This window comes from Macrobrachium rosenbergii, chromosome 6 (assembly GCF_040412425.1).
Source record: "Macrobrachium rosenbergii isolate ZJJX-2024 chromosome 6, ASM4041242v1, whole genome shotgun sequence".
NCBI classification, from domain to species: Eukaryota; Metazoa; Arthropoda; class Malacostraca; order Decapoda; family Palaemonidae; genus Macrobrachium; species Macrobrachium rosenbergii.
Window position 1 is genome coordinate 32,845,899 of NC_089746.1, and position 26,018 is coordinate 32,871,916.

A 26,018-nucleotide genomic window follows, 5' to 3' on the forward strand; every position below is an offset into this window, starting at 1 on the left:
ACAACGCATTGTCTAGGGCGGAAAATCTTCTCATTGTCCCTTTTATTATTATTCTCTTTTATTTTATTTTATTATTATTCTCTTTTTTGCCCATTGAGTTTTCATCTCTTCGATATGAACCCGTCATACCTGAAGTGGCTGTCCACCCGCTTCAAATTGCCCTCACTCCATGAAGGTCTAGGCATGTGACGCAGTCAGTGGTCCAGTACAACTGCTTCATGTGGTTTATAGAACGTCGCGTTCCTCGATCTTATTCCTTCGATAGAGGAAAATAATATTGTCAAAATTTTTGTAACAAACTCCACTGATAATTATGTGTTTTCAACATCGGGGACCTTGATAGTTGTGATTCACTATCTCCTTCCATGTCTGTCAATGTCATTAGTCCTTAATGTGATTGTTTTGAGCTTTGTCGTAAACATCTATTAGGAATTACATAAATTAAAGTCAAAACATTACTAATAAAATGGGGAAGAAAGCTGCAGACAACAGTTCAGCAAAGAAAAAAAATAAAGAAATAAAAAACACTTTTCCCGGCAGAATTATCATGGTCACATTCATGTCGGGGAGTATTATTCATTTTTTCCTGTTTACACTTCCTTCTTTTCAATTTCTTTTCCTGACCGTTGTTTTGCCTGCGGCAACGATTGCAAAACTGTATTGGAAACATACTATTCAAGAATGGCCGAGAGTTCCCATATTACAACGGGAACGATTCCCCGCTGCAGTAAATTGCGCCATCAATTATAACACCGACAAAAGTGTGGCACGCTCTGAAGTTCAGTTTTTAGCCTCCCTCTCTCCGCGTTTCCATGAAGCATTTAAAAGACAAGCCACTTTGTGGAAACCTAGCTTATCAGATATGATTTTCGCATATATAAACAAGAAGAAAAAGGGAATGTAACGGAAACGAACATGAATAAGATGAATTAAGCTACAGTGAATGAATGTCAACGATACTTGGAAAAAGAGGATGAAATAGGCTACGTAGAATTACTACTTCCTAGTCTCGATCAGTGAGTTGCGACAAACCTCTCTGGTGTCCGTGTCGGAATAAAGCGGTAAGTACAACTTCTTTTGCTAATCCCTGACCTTCCAGGAACCGCGTTTTGCTATGCAAACCGTTAGGATCGCGTGGCATATGTTTGGTCAACATTGTTGCCTGGGTGGGAGCGTCTGTGGTTGTGAAGAAAGAAGGTAAACAGTCTTACGTCTCAGTTGTGTATCCTTGTGAATGGTTTTGATAGCCTCCCGTTTCCGGAATCTTTTTGAAATAATTAATTTCCTCCCTGCAAAAGGTGTTTTTGGCAATACCTTTGCCTGGGCACAATCAAACAAGAGATACCAGGATTATGCAATGAACTGATCAATGCATGAGCTTCATTTTGGTCTCTTACCGACGAAGTCTGGGAGATCATAATTTTCCCTTCGTTTGTTCGGCGGTGTGTCTGCCACACTGATCTGATGGAAAGGATTGCAATTAAACAGCACAAAAGTAGATCATAATGCACAAATGTGCAAGAAAGGAGATTGTCCGTAGGTTTTGTCCATCGGTAGACACACACTTTTTGTTTTTTATTTTGTGGGGACTTTGCCAAAACATATATGTACAGGGCCCAAAAGTCAATAGATTTTGTACACAACTTTGGTCTGTAACTTTTCAACTCAGAGGTATAGAAAATAAAACTACACCATGGTTGGTGACCTCGTGACCTTGACCTTCATACTAAAAACAGCTACTGCTGTGGACATACGTGTTTCATAGACATATTATGGGGCGGGGAGGGGGGTGTTAGATTTTTAACGATTATCTACCTTTAGTAAAAATCATAATAATGTCTTTACTTTTTATTCAGCATTCATCTACCGGAATGCTCTCAGAAGGAATTTGGTTAGAATTAGTAGGGGACAAGTATTGCTTTGGCAGTGCTCCCAAAATGTTTTCTTGTTTTTGCGTTGTCAGCACGCATCTATCCCGTGTCACTCGAACATATATCTTTACCATACATAATTCACTGACAAGATTCGAGAAAGGCCAGTTTGGAAACATCTACACCGCGTTGCTCTACGATAGTAGAGGGAGCAGTAATAGTGAAAGTGCTAGTTTTGCCCGTGTTATGGCAACAACAAGATTTTATGAGATTCCTTTTATATTTGTTTTATTCTCTCGGCTCTTCAAGGAGACATTATATAAGCAATGCATTAAGCTCGTTATAAAATTATAGACATGGTTATAATTAGTGTTCTGGGTTAAAACTACAGGTAAAAACCTTCCATGAAATTTCACCATTCGCCAACCTACTTCAAAAAAACTAGACACACCTGCGGGGACACACCTGATCAGGCATCAGCAAGAGAGGACTAACATTCTCCCATAAGGGCTTCAAGTATGCTTAACTACAGCTTACAGACCATCCATCCAGGAAAATTTCAGAGGTTGGTGGTTAATATGTGAGGCCACTTCAGTTAAACTTTTAACTTCAGTAAAAAAAAAGACACTTTCTTCCGAGTGAATTTAAACATACGGCATAATACTGTTAAGAAATGAGTAAGCTAATTATTTTACACCGTAAGTCATACACTCATAAATACTCAAGATCACCCGGAATTCCTGCTTTGAAGTGATTTAGATCAGTTAGTGTGGACTCTGGCAGGACCTCGTAAAGCAGTTTGATTCTGGCGCTCCTGTGAATTTCGTCTGGCACATTGAGAGACTCGTTTCGTGTACATGCGCAGACACCTTACCTATACAACTACTTGTAAAATAAGATAAGGGCTATAGGGAACTTTGATATGAACTGAAAACATATTGATTAGTATACATTATACTTAATACTGTATAAAAACAACAATAGTGATCCATAATATGCCACTGATTAGGTAAAGGGCTTACCGGATATATAAGCAATAGCTAGTGACCAAGCTTACAGGTATCATGGCAGTCTGGTAAGAGTGAAAACAAACCATTGCTAAGGGTAGTACCATACGTGACAATGAGCAGGTTTACCCCTGGCCCTCGTGTTGTGACCATCTACAAAACTGACACGGGGTTCGGGTTTAATGTGCGAGGACAGGTCAGCGAAGGAGGCCAGTGGAGGCCGATAAATGGGGAGTTATATCCACCCCTCCAACATGTCTCCGCGGTATTGGAAGGAGGGGCGGCTGAACAGGCTGGCATTCGCAAGGGAGATCGCATCCTCGAAGTGTGAGTACCCATGCCCACTACCTCGCTTTCATCTTGTGCAGCTCCTTTTTCATGAACCGATGACAAGCCGGCTTAGTAAGCTATTTCACTTGGTATATATAAGTACCCATGGCGTAGGCTCGTCTTCTAGATAGCCCACGGTAGCTTCCGTCCGTGGTTTACCCTATGTAGCATAGCTTATGTCGGGATGTCATGTTGGGCCAGTTTATTCTGCAACATGCTGGGTATCTTGGTGAACCATGGTCACTATTTCTTATATGATGGCTGTTGCTGTGGCTAGATGTTGGGTGGAGTGTGACATCAGAATTCAACTTGATATCAGAATTCAACTTGACATCAAAATTCAGCCAATTGACCCCACTTGACAACTGAATTGACCACATTGACAGATGAATTACTGGGGGTACCCAAAATCCCGATGTCCCTTGGCGTCCCTCCTTATTTGATAGAACCAATATAAGGTTAGGGTACAGCACTGACTGGAAACTAGGACCAAACAAGGAATCATTTGTCATCAAAAGGCCAATAGTAGGGCCTATATGATGTTCTTAAGGTTTTTGTCACGTTTCACCAATTGGGTATTGTCTGGCGAAAAAGTGATAGCATCAAACCAAAGTTAGTTCCATATGCTTAATGTGTTCAGAACCAATTTTTGTAGGAGTTAAGAAAATGGTCTTACAAATCAAAGGTTTTATTGCAGTGAGTTGAAACTTCCATAATACCAGAGTTTAATTTGTTTCAGACAGCTAATACAAATCTCACTGAACGTAGGATCTAATTGATACTTATCTGTAGATCAGCACCTGTGAACACACAAGAAATCAGTTTTTGCTATGGATGTATTGAAGATTTATTTTTTGGGGCTTTTTTCTTAATTGGCCTTGTCAAAAATTGCTTGACAGTAAACGGAGCACAGCTGCCTTTTGCCAGAAAGTCCCGAATCTATATGAGATGTGGTTTACTTAGTCAAAACACCTTTCTACAGATACCACTTTTATAGACATCATAGATGTTAATCTCTTGTTTTGTGGTGTTTGGTACTGGTAGAATATTGGTTATTCACAGGCTTTGATTTTCACTCAAAATATGGTTAAAACAACAGTATTATCAGTTGTTTTATACATGTCAAGATCAGTTCACAAAACACCAGGAAGAACTAGAAATATCACTGTTTAAAGCATATTCAGTATTTAAGATAAAGAGAAGCCACTGCTGGTTAATATTACAGCGATCCCTCAGTTATCTGGATTAATAGAGTCAAAGGCATGTTGGATAATGGCAGAATCTGGATAAGGGCGAATAAAAAAATATAGTGGTGTTCAAGGGCAACACCATACCCTTCCTCACCCAACCTTGTCAATAAAACATAACTGTAAGCACTAAGTATGCTTATAAACAACAACCATCACACTTTAAACTGAAAACTTTATGCAAAATGCTATTATCTACCTTTTTAGCCCCTGTGTAACAAAATATACTGCATAAGTGCACTTTGAAAAAAATTTAATCCTTTCCTTTTCTCTCGTAAATGAAACAATCCAGTAGGTAAGTAGCCTATGTGTGTGTACCAACAACCTACCATGGTGTTGTGACCATTAATGTATTTTTATACAGCAATCTGATCAGTTGTTACCATATTTTTTACCATACACAAGATAAAAAATGTGTGTACAGTATGAACTATTGACCTAGGCTAGGTGTTACACTCACAGTATTCGTCTGTATAAGTCAAGTAGGTTATTACGATTGTATTTAAGATAAAGGTAATGGTAATGAAATTGGCACTTAACTTGCAGAATCCATTTATACTATATTATTATCATGTTATAACATCATTGTCACACATATAAAAAAATTGATTGTCTTCCATTTGCATTTACTAAATATTTACATTCTCAGAATCAGGTGATTGAGCCTACTAACAAAAGAATTAGTAGAATAGTTTTTCAGTTGGTAAAAGAAACTAATGTATTACTGTACTGACATTATTATTTTTATTTTTATATAAATGTACAACTGGTGTATATACAAAGGTAAACTTACATATACTTTATGTTAAAGAAAAATCCCTCAAAATTGCAAAGCAGGTGTTTCCTGACTCGTTTGTTAACATCATACTTGATTTTGTTTATGTTAGTTCTTTGGTAAAGATTGTTAATTGTAAGAGATGGTTGTGAATTGTTACATAAGCCATAAGTTTAGTAAACTTGCTTGAAAGCATAGGCTAGTTTTAAATTTGCTCTACAGTGGTTCCCAACCTATTTTTGGCCATGCCCCACCTATCACCTCTAAAATCCTGATGCCCCTGTGGTGATATATAATTCTTATTGCTCAAAAAGTGAACTATTCACATGCAGGAAGCCTAAAAGGCCATTAACTTTGTTTAAACAAGCTTCCAAAGAACATGGTATCCATGGGAGAGAAAAATAAAAGATCCAAAGGACATTTAAAGTTCTAAGAAAGAAATTATACTAAGAAATTGTAAAAAAAAGAATAACTGATATTAAAATAATAGTAATGATGATAATAATAAAAGAGTATTCACTGGTAATAAAGAGAGAGAGAAAGAGCAAGAAAATAGAATGTTAAAATATGTCTGTGGATTGTCTCTTACAAAAACAGCAAGTTTCAAAACATATAATAGACCACTGAAATGTATACAATATAAAATAATTTGATTTTAAGCTTTTTTCTGCAGTACTTCGATCATTTGAATTACTGTACTGTACAATAAAATAAAGGTATCTATCAAATGCAAAATATAATTTGAGTTCACCTCAAGCTAAGATTACTAAAGTTAGTCTTAGTGAGATCCTGCCTGCTGCAGAGAGATTTATAATTGGCACTAATTTAGTCAGCTTGTTTCAAAACACCTCATTTAGGGATATCCAGTCAATTTCTTTTCTTCAGTAGCAAATCATTTACAGCTCAAAAACCACATTCAGCTAAATATGAAGATGGGAACAGTACTGTAACAACAGTTTACTTGCAGAGCTGGTTGAATTTGGGTATATTGTCTCATCACAAAGCCATGCCATTGCTCCTTGTATATTGAATAAAGTTTTAACTGACTCATCATTTTGTATTTCCAAGAGTTCTTGGTACTGCATTGAAACATCAAATAAATCCACTAGCACTGGCTGCATCACCCATGTTGGAAAATCAGTCTGTTTTAAATTAGAAAATGTTTCTTTCAAATCAGTGGGCAGTATTTTCAGATTATCCACAATGGCAAGTACAGCAGCATCAGTCGGCTCACATTTTTTTAGTTGATGAAACTGGTAAAAATTGTTGTCAGAATGTTTTTGACATAACTCTGTAACTGTAATAAACCCAAGTATCTTCGCCTTTGCATCAACAAGAGTTATTTGTTCCTTGAAGCTGTTCATTCAACATATTCATTTTTTCAAAGTTATCTACTAAATAACTCACAAGTGCTTTACCATCAATGGTGAGCAGGTGTTTCATTTCAGGCTTGTCATTTAAAAAGTCACTAAGCTCATCAAATAGTTCCATGAATCTTTTCAAACAATTCCCCTTTGAAAGCCACCTTACCTCAGTGTGAAGTAAAAGTCTCACATGGCCTGCATTTTTATCTTTACAAAATTGCTTGAAGAGACACTCACATTTGGCATTAGCTTTGATAGCACTGATGCAGTGATAACTGATTTCAGCATCTCGTTAAGAACAGGAGAAATGTTTTTTGACACTAAGTTCTCTCTATGAGTAACAGTGCACAAGAAGCATTTGTGGATTCTCATCTTTCATCTGTTTTAAGCAGCCATTTTTCTTGCCCATCATAGTAGGGGTGCCATCTGCTTCACAAGATGTTATGTTATCCATTGGTGTATTATTGATATCTAGGTAGTGGCTTAGTTTACTGTATACTGTATATTAGTGGCATGAATGGTGCTCTGTAGTGATTTGCAGAATAACATTTCTTCAGGAAATTCTCCTTTATCAATATATCTGACATTGGTTAGCAATAAGGCCTCACTGTCTCTCACAGTTGATTCATCCATTTGTACTGAGAATTTTCTTGATTTCAGCTTTTCAACAAGTTGTGTTTCAACATCTTCACTCATTTCATCTGTTCTTCTGCAAACAGTATATATTGTTATTGAGTAGCATTGCTTTAACATTTTTGTCATGTTTCCAGAACTGTTTCAAGAAATGCTGATATTGATGGTTTAATTAAATCCTCCCCATAGTATAATTTTTTCCAGGTTTAGCAATTAGTAACAAAATTTCATAACTAGCCTCAAGAGTACGACTGACAGTGACAGTTTTTACAGTGAACAGAGACTGTATGATTGATCTTTTTTCAAACTTCTCCTTCAAAGACTTAAAGTAATTTAAATCTGAATTTACTTATGCACTATGTTTTGCCTTCAAATGCACCTCAAGACGACCTCATTTCATTGCTTTGTTGGTCAAACGGTGTTGGCGTAAGCGGCAGAAAGGTGACCGTTCGTCATGGACAGTGGGTATGAAACCAAACTTTAAATATTCCTCTGAATACTGACAAACTTTTTTCTTGCTTGTACTACTCATTTTATGCATAGGGTTTGTGACTGAAAGAAATAAATGTGAGAAATCTAATGAAATGCACTTGCAGAATTTAAGACTTTTAACACGTCACAAGTGAAACAACATTACTCAGTAAGAATACGCAAAAATAAAAAAAAATAAAAAGCAACCATAATAAATTAAAATAAAACAATGCTGATTCATTTCCATGGCATACAAAGACACACTGTTTAAAAAGAGATGACGCAATGTGCACACCTCACCTCCTAGAACCAAAAGCCACTGCAAAACACAGCATTGGCGTGACCTCATACGAGTTTCTTACACGTTTAGGACTTATTCATTCGTTCCTTCTTTCATCAGTCAATTCATTAATTTAATTATGAAAGCCATTTGATGGTTGTAATGATGGTGATAATATATATACAGTACATATGCAATTACATATGTACATGGACACAAGTATTTTTAAGTACCCATACTGTATATACACCATATGTATTAACTCGCACACATTCAAACCCCACAGACTTGCTAGAAAAAATTCACTGTGAATAACTCATTCTCGAATTGACCCCCCTTGAAAACCAAATTAACCTTACACCCCAAGTTGGGAACCACTGCTCTAGAAGCATAGCCTAGGACAGTATGATCTGCTGAAAATGAAATTCGTTAAGTAAGTAAAGACTATCAGGGAAATTGTATGTGTAAACACCCTGTCTTTACATCTTTTGTACATATGGCATTTGTTAGTGACAAGTGTCCAAAGCAAATTCATTTTAAGAACACTATTAAGAAGCAGTAGATTTTTTGTTTCACTTCATAACATCTTGGAAGCTTTATTTATATACTTATGTTTGTGCGTGTTTGTGTTTACATCTACATGTGGCATTTCATCAGTGTTGACGTTACCATCTCTATATAGTGTGTGAGTTCATGTATGTGTTTCTTAGAGCAGTATCGGGTTCGCCTTTTTTTTGCTTTGCTTGATATTACTGTGCAGTATTGTATTTCATTACAAGTTTAGTTGACTATGATTGTCATACATATCATAACAGTACTTGAGAAAATATTTGATCATTGTTATTTCATATCTCAGTAGTTGTTCTGTGCTCTCTCTCTCTACCGTATCTTTTAATTTTTTTCTTTGTGTTTGATGTATTTCAATACAAGTTACAGTACAGTAGTGTACATATTCTTAAATAAAATGTGGAAAAATCATGCATGTAAAAACACAAAACAAAACAAGCTCTAGCTAGCTCACCAATGCCAGTGAATGATTGTGGGTACATATGTACCCTATGCACTAGGTTGCAGTTATCTTTTGGGTTGTAAAAAAAAAAATGATAAAATACAGTAAAATATAGAGTAAATAAAAAAATCATAAGTATAATAACATGAAACAAAACAAGCTCTAGCAAGTTCATTGATGCCAGTGAATGAGTTTGTGTAACATGTACTTTATACACATGACTGCATTAATCTTTTGGGTTGTAAAAACAAAAACATGAGAAAATGCAGTTAAAATATAAATGATAATAGTGTAAAATATAAACAAAATAATCATGTGTAATAACACGAAGCAAAATTAGCAAGTTCACCAATGCCAGCAAATTGTGTTTGTATGTACTATACTTACCCTATGCACATGATTGTGTTTATCTTTTGGGATGTAAAAATAAAAAGGAGAAAATACAATAAGAATATAAATGAGAATAGAGTAAAATATGAATAAAAAAATCATAGTGTAACAACATGAAACATAGTAAGCTCCAGCAAGTCATACGTCTATGTAGCCCTCTTCACCTATCCAACACTGCATCTCCAACCCCTCCCAACCAGGGAAACTGCTCCCCAGCTCCACCCACCTTCCAAAACAACCCCTTCACTCTGAGTGAGTTGTTCTACACAGCCTTATTGCCCTTCCTCTCCCATGTGCCCAGCCAGCTGAACCCCCCTCACCTTGGAAACTTCGCCAGGCCTCCCCCACCCCCCAAAACCCTTTCTCAGTCTGTTTATGATTGTAAGCAGTGTTACCAACATTTTCCTGGGGCTGCACAGCGTTGCCAGTCATCAGAGAGTGGTTTTTAAAATTTTTTTTTGAAATTTATATGTATCATATATCTATATGTATCATATATCTTTCAGGCTTTGGTCCCTGGTCCAGATGTGTGCTGGATAATGTTGAGTTCCAGATAGTGGTGATCTGCGTAATTGAAGGATTACTGTAATTTAATCATATGTACCATATATGTTATAGGTGTTTCATCTGAAACACAAGAAACATACAGGAGGTAACTTGGTTACGCTAGTATAATTACAGTAGCACCTCAACTTAATGGACAGTTTGGGGTCCAACCTTCCAATAAGTAACAAAATCTTAGGTGTAACTGATGGACAGTTTGGGGTCCAACCTTCCATTAAGTAATAAAATCTTAGGTGTAACTGATGTCCAAGAATATAGCAATCATATGAAAAAGTTTATTTCTTTCTCATATTATGTATTGTTATTTCATTCGTGTGAGGGTATACACTATGTGCATTTGTCTGCTGATTTTATATTGATCAGATAGCTACTACCATGTGGGTACCTTCATATTAAAAACCTAATAAACATTCATTCAGACCTTTGTATGCAGGTGTTTGTGTGTGTGCAGAGCTCATTAAAAATATGTTAATGTAATATTGTTTTTTATCTGGTATGGCATTCAAAAATTTACAAACTTATTACAATATACATCATTTGTTACAACCTTGCATAAGTATGTAGTGCACTATGTTAACTAATTGATAGTTATATTAATCATGCTTTATTAAGGTACTTTATTTACTGATTAACCATTATATTGATCATCAAGTCATATTAAGGGATATTGCTTTTATCAAAACTTAGAATAGATGGACAGCCTTTGATATCATTGCTTACAGGAGCTGCAATTTACATGTGCAGTATCAGTGACATTAAGGTGCATAGTGGGGCATGATGGGCTATATACCATGATAACAAAGAGCCCAACAGTTTTACGGTTGGGCAGGCAAATATGGTTGCATTTACTTTAGTATCCTGTTTGTCTATCGTGCCTACTGTATTTTTTCTACAGGTACAAAATATGATTATTTTTCCATACTGTGATGTATCCCAAAAAGTAACAAAATCCAATAGGTGAAGTCCAGTAAGCTGTGGTGCCATTGTACATGTTTGGTTTTGTGTAAATGTGAAATATTGTAATCTAAAGGGAGAGTCAGTTATGAATTTGGAAATTGTATAAATTCAGTTTCCATTGCACACATACTTTAGTACTTAATGATGAATTATTTGCCTAATGGCTGTATTGTTTGTGCATTCATGTGTTATTGCACTTGCAGCGATGATTTTTAATTCCTATTACATTAAGAGGAAGCCCTAATTGATGATGATTAATGTGGTCACCAAAGTGATAATTTTGACTCTTGAATTATCACCAGACCTGGTAGAATAATGGTGTCCCTCATGTCCAGCCAAGCATGATTTGATTAAATATGGCCCATTTTCTTTTTATCTCATCTGCTGGACACTTTCCAGTATCCAGACATACTTGAGAGAGGGAGAGAGAGAGAGAGAGAGAGAGAGATGCCTCTGCTGACAGTTATTGTAGGAGGGTTGGGTCGCACACTTGAATGACTTGTTTATCCCAGGTGTATGGGCAGAGGATGAACCTCACCTGTTCATCAACATTTTGGCAGTTAAGTTATTCTGTTAGCTATGCAAGCTTTCCAGGATTGTTTGGTCGCCCACTTTGTATTGTAGATGAATGACAACATGACTCGAGTGACCTACATCAACAAGCAGCGGGGCTGAGGACTAGTTTCCCTTCGCCTTTCGCAGTTGGCAAAACTGATGAATGACTGGGTGGTTTGCCACTCTGTCAAGCCATTACATCCAGGAATGAGGAATGCTTAGGCAGACCAGCTCAACTACCTTAGCAGGCAGTGGGGACAAGTAGTTGTTACTCTTTAGTGGGGAGAACTTTATTCAAGATCTTAGAATCACCGGTGATTGAGCTGCCCTCCACACACAAATGGAGCTTCTGGTGTTCATTTCTCCCGTACCAGATCCCTGGATGATCCTAGAGGACCCTCCCAGCATCCTTAGGACATTATGGATGTTAATGCCTTTCCTCCACTTGGCTTTGCTGGCTCTTGGAGGGCTCCCAACCGGTTTTCCCCTGGCCCAACCTCCAAAACCTAGGAAGTGGACCATCGTCTGTTACCTCCAATGCAGAGGGGTCTCTCTCAGGTTGGAGCTGCCTTTCAGCAGCTTGTGGACCTGACAAGTAACAGCCTATTCTTGTGCTTGTTAGTTCTTGGTTTTTTGTAGGAAAACCAGGAGTCATCATTTCTGATGAAAGATACGATAGCTTTTGTTTCCCCTCCCTAGGATCTTACTGGTGGTCTGAAAGAGAAGCTTCTATGCCCTATGTGAGCCATTGATGTTACCTAAGTAGGACTTGACTGTTGGTACCTTGTGCTAATACTGGGAAACATAAGAAGTGGGGTTCTAGGACCATACTTTTCTCTCTGACTTTTTGATTATCAAATGAGTGTAAAGTGCCCCTGGCAAGTCTGCGGTCATAGGCTTTGGGTGAAAACTCCCAAATTCAAGGGGGCATGGAACCATCCTTGGCATTTCAGAATAACTTTGGTAACATGGCAAATGAGAGCAGGTGCCTGAAGCATCAGACCCACCTTTACCTCAGTCTATATGAGGGAGATCACCCTCAGATTCCCAGACTCCTCCCTGTGGCATGTGACGGCTGCTCAGCAGGTTGTGTAATTGCTCAGCTCCTTTTGCAGGACCAGGCATGCATGCAGGTTGGTACTTTGTTGAGCAACCTGTTTTACAGCTTCAGGGTAAAAGATGTTACTCCCTCCACTCTTCCTTTTAAATAAGGGTGCCAGTTGGTGGTAGAGCCATATTCTGAACCCATTAGTCTTACAGGTAGGTAAAGCTGCCTTCTGCCGTGTGTAACTCTAATGGGGTAACCCATTGTTCTCTGAGCATTTCTTTGCTTGATCAAGACTAGGAAAATTCTCTGAGGCTCAGGGCCCTACCACTCTGGCATCTGTCCCCCAAGACAGACCAAGTAGAAGGTTACTGGAGTTGTTGTTCCCCTTGGTCACATATGTGACTGAGATTCTGACATTTCCTGGTGGTTTTTAACTTTCAGTCAATTGACTGAGATGACCTTCCATGTAAGCAGTGAGTCTCTTACATTTAAAAGGCAGTGGTTTGAATTTCTGTAAGAACAAAAGACAAAATTTTAAAGTAATCTGTATTCTTCCATGGTATACAAACCAGACCCCTTTACCATATTTTCCATCTCAGCTACCATGCTTTGTTCTTGTTGCCCCTAGGAAACAGTGCTTGATGAGGGTAGGAGAATGAAGAGTATTTCCCACTTAACCTTAACCACTAGTTAACTACCTTGTAACCAAGTTTCAGCAGCTGATTCCAACTTGCACTGAAAAAGACTCCTATTTATATAGTCTTTCTCAATGTAAGCTGGAACCAGCTGTTGAAAGGCTCTGGTTTTTATCACAAGAAAAATTACAGATTATTTTAAATATTGGTTATACCGATGTGCATCTAATGCATTTACAATTTAGTAGTAATAATTATTTTGTTTGGTGTTACTTAAATCATAGGCTAGGAATCTTGGCAGGCTACCTTAAAGCTAGGTTACTAAGCAAGATGTTACTGTAGTATTACTGTATAGGCTATATAATATGCCTGTCATCTGTAATTTCACCTGGAATAGTTATAAACGTTATTTTTTCCATCCTGTTGGCTCCAAAGAATTTTGAGTCTCATTAATCATTGAACCTCATTAATCACTATCCTTATTTAGCCTACGTTATTACACCTCCCCTTTTTTGCTGTTGGATGGTTGCCGAGTCCTCTCCATTTTCTTATACATTGTCACTTTCTGCGTGTATTCCCGCTTGATCCAGGTTCTCATCAGTGCCCCCCCCCTTTTTTTTTTTTCCTCATGACCAGGTCTCCCTACTTGTCAGCATTCTGCCACAGTTCCATCCAGACTGTTATGGTCTGTTGTAGGTTCCTTTGTGTTTAGTGTTATTACGTGGCATGTAGATAAATCATATTTTACTTATGTATCAGTATCACTGTGTTGAAAACATGTTGAGACCTTCGCAGACTTTTCGTAACTTGATTTACATGACTGTTTCCAACTCTTGGATGGAGTTTATCTCTGTCAGACTGTAAATTTCTTATATGTTACTTCTTGGTAAAATGTATTGAGAAATAATTCTTCTTTTCTGTAACTAATTTGTCAGAGTTCAGTTGTTATTTCAGGTCTCAATGGAATTTTGTGTTGGTAGGCATATTTGCCAAAGAAATTATAATTTGTAGTTGACAATTACAGCTGTTCAAATAACCATTCTATTTTTTTTCGTAGGAATGGAGTGAATGTGGAAGGAGCAGAGCATCGTTATGTTGTTGAACTCATCAAGCAGGGAGGTGATGTTTTGAAATTGACCGTAATATCTGTGTCACAGAAGGTAAGAGTTTATGGGTTTTTTAATGTTTGAAATCAGCTACTGTACTTTGTCTTTGTATGATAGCTAATGTAGTAAACATTATGGCTTTCTATGATAGTTAATGTAGTAAACATTATAGGGTTTTACTATTTAAAATCAACTGCCTTATTTTTCTAGTACAGATATTGTAGTAAACATAATAAGCAGTAGAGACCAAGTGCACTAAGTTTCTTTGTTATAAAAGTTTTCGTATGGATTGGACATTATGCATTGAAGTAAAGTAATTTACTCTAAATTGAGGTGTAGCTTTTGAAGAATATGTTAAAAAAGATATTTATTCGTGTATTTACAAATTATGTAAATGCAATTATGGTATGTGTTGATACATCTGAAAACCAGGGCTTATCTTCTACATCAACATTATCATGTCCTCCATAGTGCAAAATGGTAGGATGATGGTTTTTGATCATGTTTTGTCATTTACAACAGCTAACAAATGACACCTCACCCACTCTCTCATGACCTCTACAGTTTGGTTTCACTGAACATGGGGAGCTTCATGGAATGACTGACCATGGCCTGGAACTCTACTCTTTGCACATGGTATCTTCTGGGCAAGGTACATCACCTGGTATTGATTGTATGTATGTCATGGTCTTGTGACTGTGCATATAGGGGTGCACATTACTCCTTTTGCCTCGTGCTTCTCCTGAAGTGTGTTTAATGGTTATACGACTTTCGTCATGCTTGATGTTTAAATGTTTTCTGGGTACTGATTACCCCAAGTCTCACATGTCTTCTCTTACAGAATGATTGCCAGTGACTCATGCATGTGTGCTACTTTGGAAGTATGCTTGGTAGAGTTTAGTATATGTGCAGTCCTTGGCCTGTGTGCATACCGAGAGGAGGTTTGCATGCAACAGGCTCTGCTCTGCTGTACTCGCAGGTGCTGGGATGATCAGTTTGGGCACAGTTGTGCTGCACCCTGTTCCACTAGTGGTCTGGTAGTACAGGAGCTGCATTAACATAATAGTATCATCTGAAATGGCTACAGTATATTGAACATCTTTATTACATGGGGATGTTTTGGCTTCAACACATTAAGCCATTTTCAACCTAAATAGAGGCCAAACACCAAAACATAAGATTACTGTATACACTAGTAAAGAACAATCCAAAAGAAGTTCACAGTCAAGAATAAAATAAGTATTTAGAAATTTGTTTTAACTACGTTACCATCAGTAAAAAAACAACCTAAAAAAAAGGCATGTACTTGGACTGTGCTTCTCGCAAAGCTTGACGGGTAAAGTTACCACTACCCTATTGCCCAGTATGTGCATGGTGCCAAACCATGTGCATAAAGACAGGATGCTTGTGCTGCAGTTATTGATTATATTGCCCTCAGCAGGGTTGGAACAGAGACTGTTTGGCTCTTCGTTAGCTGAATGATCACTGCCCCTTTGTTGAGCCTTTCTCATAGGCTGGAGAAATCTATATGGTTCACTCAGTAGGTGAGGCATTTGTTTGGACTGCTGTAGTTTCCAGAAGCTTGTTGTGCCTTAGATCAAGTTGTTGATCATAGGGTTCCCTGTTATTCAGGAATCAAGCAAGCTGTTTTCTCTTCTACCATGGCAGATTCCTCAGTGGCATCAACCATAGCGCTTTTAATGAGAAGCGATGACACACCTAACCTAGAGCGGATTACTTTCTCCGGGGAGAGCAAAACTCAAGCTAGAAGCAAGGAGGAGTTTGCAACATGTTCTTGATCATCCTCCTTGGCATTATTGAGCTCTTCATCCTCTTCCTGGTTGTCTCTTTCATCTTCCTAATGTAAAAAGAAGCCCAAGGTGTTCTGGCATAAGAAGTGGGGAAAGACTTCAAGTGGGTACCCTTCACTGGTTCTGGATGTTTTGTTCAATGTATGGCTGATACAGGTCTCGCCAAGCATTCTCAGTACCCTGTGCCGACTCATTCTCTCCTGTACAAGAGGGCGGCTACTGGCTCTTCCACCAATATTTTTGCCTGAAACACATCTATTGTATGCACCCAGATGGCATTTGCAGGTGCAAGATATCAGTACACTGCTGATGGGTACTGGGATAATCAGCTTATCACAATCGTGCTGTTTCTTGACTGGCTCATGGCTCACCACTGGCCATGGGGTTGCATTAAGAGTACATACCCATTCCCTGTTACCTCTTCTAGTTTGGTGTCTGCTGAACATAGGAGCTCTGTGGGTTGATAGAATATGGCTGGAACCCAGTTCCGTATATGGTAACCCTCAGTCTGGGATACACAGTCCAGTACTGTACTGTTGGTACTGATTGTATGCCATTCTTGTAAATGGCCATCATAGCAGACTGGTGCACCTTACTCATTCAAGAGGAAGGGCCCAAGAAATATAACTGCCTTGTCTTCATTGGTACTGTGCAACTATTAATCAGATTGACACTGGCCCTATTGGTGTTCACAAGGGTGTCCGCTTTGGTTCTTGCTTGGACTCATTCGCAGAGTGTATGCTTGCCACATTTCACAGGTGGTTGGTTAGTTCCAGTGTCCTCAAGGCACAGTTATTATGGAACAGAGAGTGCCTAATCCCATTTGGTCACTACATGTGGATTGTGATAAATTGGGAACAGTGTGATCCTGTCCGCAAGCAACAGAGGAAGTAGCACGTGGGTGGTCTTTTTTATTGTCGGCCAGCTTGGTTTTGGCAGGTCTTCTTGGCCACTTGTTGCTACTTGGGAAGCTTGTTCTGCATGGGTGCCTTCCTTTTCACTCATGTCAGCGACAGCTGAAATGACAGAGAACAGTACCAAATGATCCTCCCTCCCAGCTTGCACTACGGGTGGGCAAATAAAGAGTATCTTGCATGGTTGATGGATGACTGGAACCTTCTTGCAGGAGTTCCCCCTAAACTCTCCACCTCCTGGATGTGTTTGCTTACAGAAGCATTGTGAGAGGGTTGGGTCACACACCTGCATGAGTGTCTGATTCACCATACCATTGAACCATTAGCCAGGTACATTCTGGGAATGAGAAATGTTTTGACAGATCAACCTAGTGACTTGGGCATAGGGACAAGCACATAGTCCTTACTCATTTGTGAGGTGAAGGTTATTCGAGCTTTTAGAACCACTGGTGATCAACCTCCTTGCCACATGACTGAACATTTAGCTCCTGGTATTCTTTTCTGTTCTCAGTCAGATCTTTGGACGGTCCTGGAGGATGCCACTCAGTATCCTTGGGATATTCTGAATGCCTATGCCTTCCCTCCACTCACTCTGTCCCACTGAGTGATCAACTTTGTGTTCATCACTCTGGCTTCCCATTCTGTTGGATCTTGGCAGGCTCCCAGAGAGTATACCTGTTGGCCACTCTACCAACTAGCAGAAGTGGAAAATCCTAAATTGGTAATGAGGTGTCGGGGGGATGCATCTCACTGGTTAGTTTCCATTCGGCAGATCTTGGTCCTAATGAGCAATGTGGTCTTCCTGTTTGTTGTTTGAAGGATGGAATATCTCATTCTCTATATTTCCTTATTTTGTGATGAGATTTATCAGTTCAGACGAGAGATTTAAAGGCTTTCATTTCCTCTCTCTCTCTGGGGCCTTATTGGTGGTCTGAACGAGTGGTTTCCATGCCTGGTGTGAGCTGTAGATGCTACTTAGGTAAGATTCAGCCTCTGAGGCCAGATTGTCAGTGCCTCTTGCCAGTACTGGCAAACACAAGAAATGGGTGTTTAGGAACACACTTTTCTTCCTGGTTTTGTGATGTATTAAATGAACTTTTGATGCTTTTTGCAAGTAGACAACTAGTTGTGCAGTTCAAGTAAAAACTTAAGAAATCAAGGGGCATGGAACTATCCCTTGTATTTTGGAGTAACATTTTGATAACTTAGCTAATGAAGGTAGGTGTCTAAAGCATCAGACCACCTTTACATCATTCTACCAATGATTGTCACTCAAAGTTTCCCAGACTCCTCTTCCCTGGGCCTTTGATGGCTTCTCAACAGGTTTTGAAAACACCCAGCTCTTTTTTGGGATAAAAGCATCTCTCCTATTGTATCCTAAGGTCAGATGGTAAAGTGACTGGCCTCACTCCCATTCTTCCTTTTTCATGTCTGTGTATGGCTGCAACTTGGTCTAAGTACATGCTGGACTGAGTGTGCTTTCAGAAGGCGACTCAGTTGAGCAACCAGTCGTAAAGCTTCAGGAGGTAGGATTAAACACCCTGCTTTTCCTTTTAAAAGGGGGAGCCAGTGGTAGAGCCATAATCTGAAGCCATTAGTCTATCATCCAATAGCTACCCACCAACTTGTGTAACCCTCATGGGGATAACACATGGTTGTTTGAACATTTCCTTACTTGAATGAAGCTCTAGAAACCTTTGCTCAGTCTCAGGGTCCTGCCAATTGGCATTCCTATGACAGATTTAGTAGGAGGTTACAGGAGACTTCACTCTTGGTCACATACATGACTTGGACCATGACATTTCTGGGTGGGTTTCAACCTCCAGTCAGTTCACAGTTGATAGAGACAACCTCCTACTTAGAGGGAGTCTCTACATAAAAGGCAATGGCTTGTATTTTGTAGGAGCAAATCAATTTTAAGGTAATTTGTGTTTTTCCTATGTATACAAACAACAGGCTTTTATCATATTTCCTATCTGAACCACCCTGCCCTGTCCCTGATGGTGAAGGAAAATGTGCTTGGTGATGGCGGGTGATTCAGGGGTAATCCCACACTCACTTCCCTTAACTACACAGGTAACTTCCTGTGTACTAAGTTTCAATGAGCGATTCCAGATTGTGGTTAGGAATGCAGTAAACCCCCCGTATTCGCGGTCTCACGATTTGCGGACTCACCTATTTGCGGATTTCTCTGTGGAACGTATATGCACATTATTCATGGAAAATTTGCCCATTCACTGTATTTTTCACTGAAAAATATTCACTAATTACTGTATTTTCATACCATTTTCATGACTAAATGCACTTTTTATGATAAAACTATTAAAATACTCGGATATAAGAAATTTTTAGTTTTTTTTTGTGTTTGAGCTATCAAAATAGGCAGTTCTAAGTGTTTTTAGAGGGGTTTTAAGTATTCCTGGATTTTAGCTATTTGCAGGGGGGGTGTAGTACGCATCCCCCGCGAATACGGGGGGTTTACTGTACTTGTGCATTAAAGGTTTTGGCTTGTACACTTATGAAAAATACAATTACAGTACTTTAAAAATTGGCATATTACTGCAAAAATGTTACATTGCATAGAATGCAAAACATGATACACTTGTGTCTCTGCCCTATCTTCGCTGATGTCCTAATTCTTCACAGTAAGATTTATTACCAAAGTTTATAGCATTTTTGTGTACCTTGCAGACTTTTGGGACAGCCAGACCAGAAAATACCAAGTTGGCTTTTATTAGATTTTTTGTACCAACCTTATGGGAAATGGTAATAGCTCAAATTCATAATAGCATATGTTATAATTAATTGGTTCGAAACACGTTGGTTTTCATTTACAGAGTTTCTGATATGCTTGGGTTACATTTTTTCTGATATGCATACGTTACATTTTATAATTATTTGTTCAACAAGCCACATTGTACATGACCAGGTACTGTAGTGTCTTACTTTCTTCCAGGAGGCTGAGAGATTGGAACCAAGTGAAGAAACCTCTGGTTTTTCATACATTGACTACAGTGAAAAACGCTCTCTCCCAATATCGATTCCAGATTACTCATATATTGAGTCTGGTGTTGAAAAATATGTTGTCTTCAATATTTATATGGCGGGAAGACACTTGTGTGCCCGCAGGTACAGAGAATTCTCAAATCTACACAATAATCTCAAACGAGAGTTCATGGACTTCAACTTCCCAAAGCTGCCAGGGAAGTGGCCTTTTTCGTAAGTAGTTCCTGGAGTGTTGAGATGTAAAATTTTAAAGCAATTTTTAATTTTGGTATTGGATGGTGTTTTTCATTTTTGCTTTAAAATTGTGCTGCATTGTAATTTGAAATAAAGTTAGAATTACAACTGCAGTTATGGTAACTATTGGAAGAATATTGATTGATCTCAGGTGTGCCATTCACTCCAGTATTATTTTTTTAATTGCTTAAATGTGAAAAGTAAATGAAAATTAGATGATCTTATTATTACCAATTGCCAATTCAGGTTTGATTTTGAAAGATATAAAACTTTAAACTCTCTTATACATCTTGGTACATGACAATATTGTTGCATTATTTTTTTACAGATAATAATGTGATGGCATTGGTTAATGATAAATACTAATTTTAATGCTGTACTGTTATTATTAAAAATGCTGAAGATCTAATGCTGCACTTTTCATAGTATGATTAAGGTTTTTTATAATTGGGACTTAAACATTGCTTTTGTACTAGAAATGACTTGATCGTATAACATGTTAACTTAAAGCATTAATTGGATGATTGAAGGTTTTATATTTTTATTATATTCAGATGCATATTTTTCATGCAGGAGTTAAGAAATGTATGGTTTTTCTTGAAGGTTATCTGAACAACAGCTAGATGGAAGACGTCGAGGACTTGAATTATACCTTGAGAAAGTTTGTGCTGTTCGTGTCATTGCAGAATCTGATATAATGCAGGATTTCTTGAATGATTCTGACGATCACCAGGTGAGTGTCATATTGTATAGGCATTAGATAGAAATATTTATCATTGTGTTAATGGTGGTCTTAAAAGGGATGTATATTATGTTATTTTATGTTCTGCAAGCTTTTATTGCTGCTTTAGTCAGATTTGATTTGATAATTCAGTTAGTTCTATTTGACTTTCCTTGTTAGAAAATACCTTTGCTAGTATATATTGTTAGTCAACTTCCTTTAGTGATACCTGCAGTTTGCAAGAAATGTTGTGTAGTCTTTGAAAATGAATTTAGTCTTTAAGTTATCTTTAAGGATTTTTTTTTTCACTGTCCCTATGTATATTTGAAAAATATTGTGATCTTCCTCAAAATCATGTTGACATAATTAAAGGTATTGTTTATGGAGCAGCGAATGTTAGACATGAAAGTAATTTCCCTGCTTGCTATAAGAAAAGCTTGACCGATCTTAAAAAAGACGATACAATCCACAACACAAAAGCTGATAAGTCGAATAGTATTGTAATTTTAGATAAAGTTGACTACATGTCACGTATGCAAGCCCTACTGGATGATGATACGACTTAAAAGACTAACAAAAAATCCCCTTGATCAAGTCATAAAAAAATTTCAACAGTACAGTGAAAAAAATCCTTAAAGATAAAAAAAGAACTAAAAGGTCAGTTGTCAGTAAAATTTCCCTTGTTACCTTACTTGTACGGATTAGTAAAAACGCACAAAGAAAATAATCCTATGCGGCCTATTATGAGTACTGTTGGCTCAATAGCATATAAACTTTCGAAATATATTACCAAGCTCTTGTTCCCCTTACTTGGAACTATCTCCGATTCTCATGTATATAATTGTCTAGATTTAGTTGATAAACAAAATCACTTTTTGCCCCACTGATAGATTCGTTAGTTTTGATGTTTGTTCTCTTTTTACTAAAGTCCCTATAGATTCCATTTTAGAGTATCTTAGTAATGAACTAATCCATCATGATTACCTCTACCTGTAAGTCATATTATTTCACTCACTAGGTTGTGCATTTGTAAGTTTATATTCAGTGGTGCATTTTACCAACAAATATTTGGTATGGCAGTGGGCAACCTTTATCCCCACTCCTCTCAAACTTGTACATGGAATTCTTTGAAAAACAATATTTCATGTATACTCCTTTAAAGTGGTATAGGTATGTTGATGATATTTTAGCTGTTTTGCCTCCTGGTATTGATGTAAATGGTTTACTCTCTAATTTGATTAACCAGGTACCATCCATTAAGCTTACTTTAGAATTAGAAAAGACAATTGCCTCCCTTTCTTAGATGTTTTAATACATAGAGAACTATTTCAATGCAAATTCAGTATTTATAGTAACCCAACCAACAACTTAACTATGTCCATTTTTATTCAGGCCATCACCTTAACACCAAAATAGAAACCCCTAAGAACATTCTCAGCTTGCCTTATTTTAGTGGTTTTAAAATATAAAATCATTGTTAAAACCTTTTAATGTCAACCTTGTTTTTTCCTATAATAACACACCAAAAAGAATGTTAATAAAAAAAAGCCCTAAAGAAAACAACAACATAATATATAAAATTCCATGTTTGGACTGCCCTTCTTTTTATATGGGCCATAAGTTTATATTCAGTGGTTCATTTTACCAACAAATATTTGGTATGGCAATGGGCAACCCTTTATCCCCACTCCTTTCAAACTTGTACATGGAATTCTTTGAAAAACGATATTTACCTAACATCATTTATACTCCCTTTAAAGTGGTATAGGTATGTTGACGATATTTTAGCTGTTTTGCCTCCTGGGATTGATGTAAATGATTTACTCTCTAATTTGAATAACCAGGTACCATCCATTAAGTTTACTTTAGAATTAGAAAAGACAGTTGCCTCCCTTTCTTAGATGTTTTAATACATAGAGAACCATTTCAATGCAAATTCAGTATTTATAGGAAATCAACCAACAGCTTATGTCCATTTTTATTCAGGCCATCACTTACCAACATCAAAATAGAAACCCCTAAGAACATTCTTGGCTTGCCTTATTTTAGTGGTTTTGAAAACATAAAATCATTGCTAAAACCTTTTAATGTCAACCTCGTTTTTTCCTGTAATAGCACACTAAAAAGAATGTTAATAAAAAATAGCCCTAAGGAAAACAACAACATAATATATAAAATTCCATGTTTGACTGCCCTCTTTTATATTGGCCAATCTAGCAAAAGATTTAGATGTACGTATTAAGCAACATAAGTATTCAGTCAAAACTGGACAAACATCCAGTGCTATATTCATTCATTTAAGTGAAAACTCTCACAGGATTAATTGGACTGAAAGTTCAGTAATTGCCAGATCGAAAGATTTCTCTTCAAGAAATCTATTGGAGTCTGCTATTATCCAGCCTGCTTCCAGCTGTAATTTTAACCTTAGCCCTGGCATGTATTATTTGGACCCCTGCATTAGAAAAATGTTCAAGAATGACCTAAAAGATAAAATCACTGACTTAATTACAAATTAGTTACCTTATATATATTTTCTATGTATCCGTATGTTTAATATAATTTTTCATTTGTAAAAATGTTCATCTTGCAAAAATTATTATTTTTTGGGTGGTCAGTCACGCCCTTGTATAATCTTTTAATTGTCCTGTCCCTGCTTCTGAATGGTTGATCCTAATCCTTTGTAAAGCCTCTTAAATGTTTGACCCTGTTTTGGCAGTTCTACTAATTCTTCAATTGTGTTGGATTCCAGGTACATATTTTTCCTTTATAATCCCCATCTGTCATTTATATGAGCTTTCTTTGTAAACTTACTGTTATATTTCTTCAGTCTGCAGAGTCAAGGACGAAAGAGTCGAAAGGCCTCGCAGCACTCCAGTGTTTCCCTTTCCTTCGTGGATTTTATCTTTATTTATATATTCATCACATTCCATATTTTCGTGATTCAGTTCATATATATGTATACTTACATACATATACACACACACACACATATATATATATATATATATATATATATATATATATATATGTATATATATATATATATATATATATATATATATATATATATATATATATATATATATATATATATATAATATATATATATATGTATAATGTATGTATTTTTCCTACATATTTAATGTCATTACGGGATCAGTGACCAAGATGTTGCGATGCTGGTTTTAGTAACTATAAATCATATATATCTCCCAGCCCGAGAAGAACCCTAAAAGAGTTCAGAGGTCTGGTTAAACAAATCATTTATAACTAACTAACTGGTCAATTATATAAAGTAGGTCATTATCACACTGAGGATAGATGAAAGATTGAAGTACTACTATGATGAAAGATTGAAGAACTACTGTGAACTTTCATTTCTAAGCCTAGCCTTGATAAGGTAAATATATAAAACAAATAATAGCTGATTTTTTTATTGCTTCTCAGGGTAACAGTATTCGTGTGGACCTGAAGGTGCTACTACCTGATAAGACTGTTGTAACTGTAACACAAGCAAAGAATGTACTTGCTCATCAGGTCTATCAAGCAGTAGTTGAAAAAATCAACATTCCCCCAGAAACAGCCAAATGTTTTGCTCTATTTGAAATAGTAGAATATAATTTTGGTAAGTATGCCTTATATGTTACCAGAGTATTTTTGATTTTGACTGAAAGTGGAAGTACATTGCACTAGTTGGTGAAAGCTTAGTTGGTTTTATCTTGAAAAGTTAAGGCTTAGTGTGTTATTTTGCTTTATATTTAGAGGATGGAGATTGTATAATTTTAATATATTCTTATGCAAAGTTTATTATACTTTTCAAAGCCTTTGGATTGAAGTTCTTGGCAATAAGTGTATGGACTGAAGTGTGTGGATGGAAGTGGAGGCCAAATTGGAGAGTGTTATCTTTAAAAATTTGAAGTACCCCTCTTTTTCCTGACCTTCACGGCCCTTTCTAAAGAGTGTTATTTTGAAGCTTCTTACCTACTGGTATTTAAGTATTTCTGTGAAAGATAAGAAACAGTAAAACCTGTATCCTTATGCATGTTAGAGGGTATGCCCACACACAGGATATGCATTTTTCTGAATTACAGTGATGGCCTTTGACTTATTCAGTGACTAGTTAAGACTGGTCTAGCATCTTTGTCTTCTCTGTTGTATTAGCACTCATTTCTGATACTATAGTTTTAAGCCTGTTAAAGATATATTTCAGCAGTATTTATTGTTTTTTGTGGTATGGCACACAAATTGATTATTAAGACATGAAAATACATTATAGTTATTTGTATTTACATACTGTACTATAATCTTACAAACTAACATAAACAGGTGAATGAAAGGCGGTCTTACTAGCCTAAAAAATTCCTTCATTTCCTCCCCTCTGTGTCTCCTCTAGACATTCATTGCTGATATGGTACTGTAATTTTAAGCCTGTCTAAGATATATTACAGAATTATTATTTTTGATGTATGATACTGTATAAAAAATGATACGGTATAAAAAAAATTTTAATTACAATTTCAAACTACATCATATTTACTTGATTACACAATCATATTAATGTCTATCTGTTTGGCTTGCCTGATAAGTATTGCTCTCATATTTAATAAGTTGCATGCTGTTCCTGACAGTCATGGGTCCTAACTAGTTTTTATCTTTCAACTCCTAAATAATTGGAATGGCACATACTCTGTCAACTTCATATGGTTCATATATTTTTTTATCTATAAGTTGCTTTTTATAACCCTATTAATCATATCATGCCTACAGTTGTAACCAGGAATGCCTCCAAATACACTTCCCCTTTGTCATCCTGGCAGGAGAGTAATCATTCACACTTGTGCACTCTGGACCCTCCAGTATATACTAATTACCCTTCTCATAGGTTGTGGACCCTCCAGTATGTACTAACTACCCTTCTCATAGTCTGAGTGTCTTAAGCACTCGGCAAATCTCCACTAGAGTCTCTCCAGTTTCTTTGCCCAGTAATTTTTGAACAGCTTTTAACCTTAGTATTGTAATTTTTGAACAGCTTTTAACCTTAGTATTGTAAGCTCCAGTTCTCATAAGTAATATTGCCTCATTTTATACCT

The 26,018-nt window shown here is 37.0% G+C and overlaps 1 protein-coding gene across 6 annotated transcripts in view; it reads left to right on the plus strand.

Annotated features, from left to right (window-relative positions):
- Window positions 1-1,124: 1,124 nt before the first annotated feature.
- The window catches only part of Snx27 (sorting nexin 27), a 62,592-nt gene continuing 37,698 nt past the window's right edge, over window positions 1,125-26,018 (plus strand). The window contains exons 1-5 of one of the 6 annotated variants that reach the window (XM_067105487.1): window positions 1,125-1,197; window positions 14,194-14,296; window positions 19,924-20,186; window positions 20,811-20,940; window positions 24,376-24,553. In XM_067105487.1, coding sequence (XP_066961588.1) covers window positions 1,142-1,197; window positions 14,194-14,296; window positions 19,924-20,186; window positions 20,811-20,940; window positions 24,376-24,553 — 730 coding nt within the window. In that variant the 5' untranslated portion in view covers window positions 1,125-1,141. Of the gene's footprint in view, window positions 1,198-2,304; window positions 2,437-2,880; window positions 3,206-14,193; window positions 14,297-19,923; window positions 20,187-20,810; window positions 20,941-24,375; window positions 24,554-26,018 lie in introns of those variants that run through there. The other 5 variants (XM_067105488.1, XM_067105490.1, XM_067105489.1 and 2 more) reach the window with 5 other exon arrangements.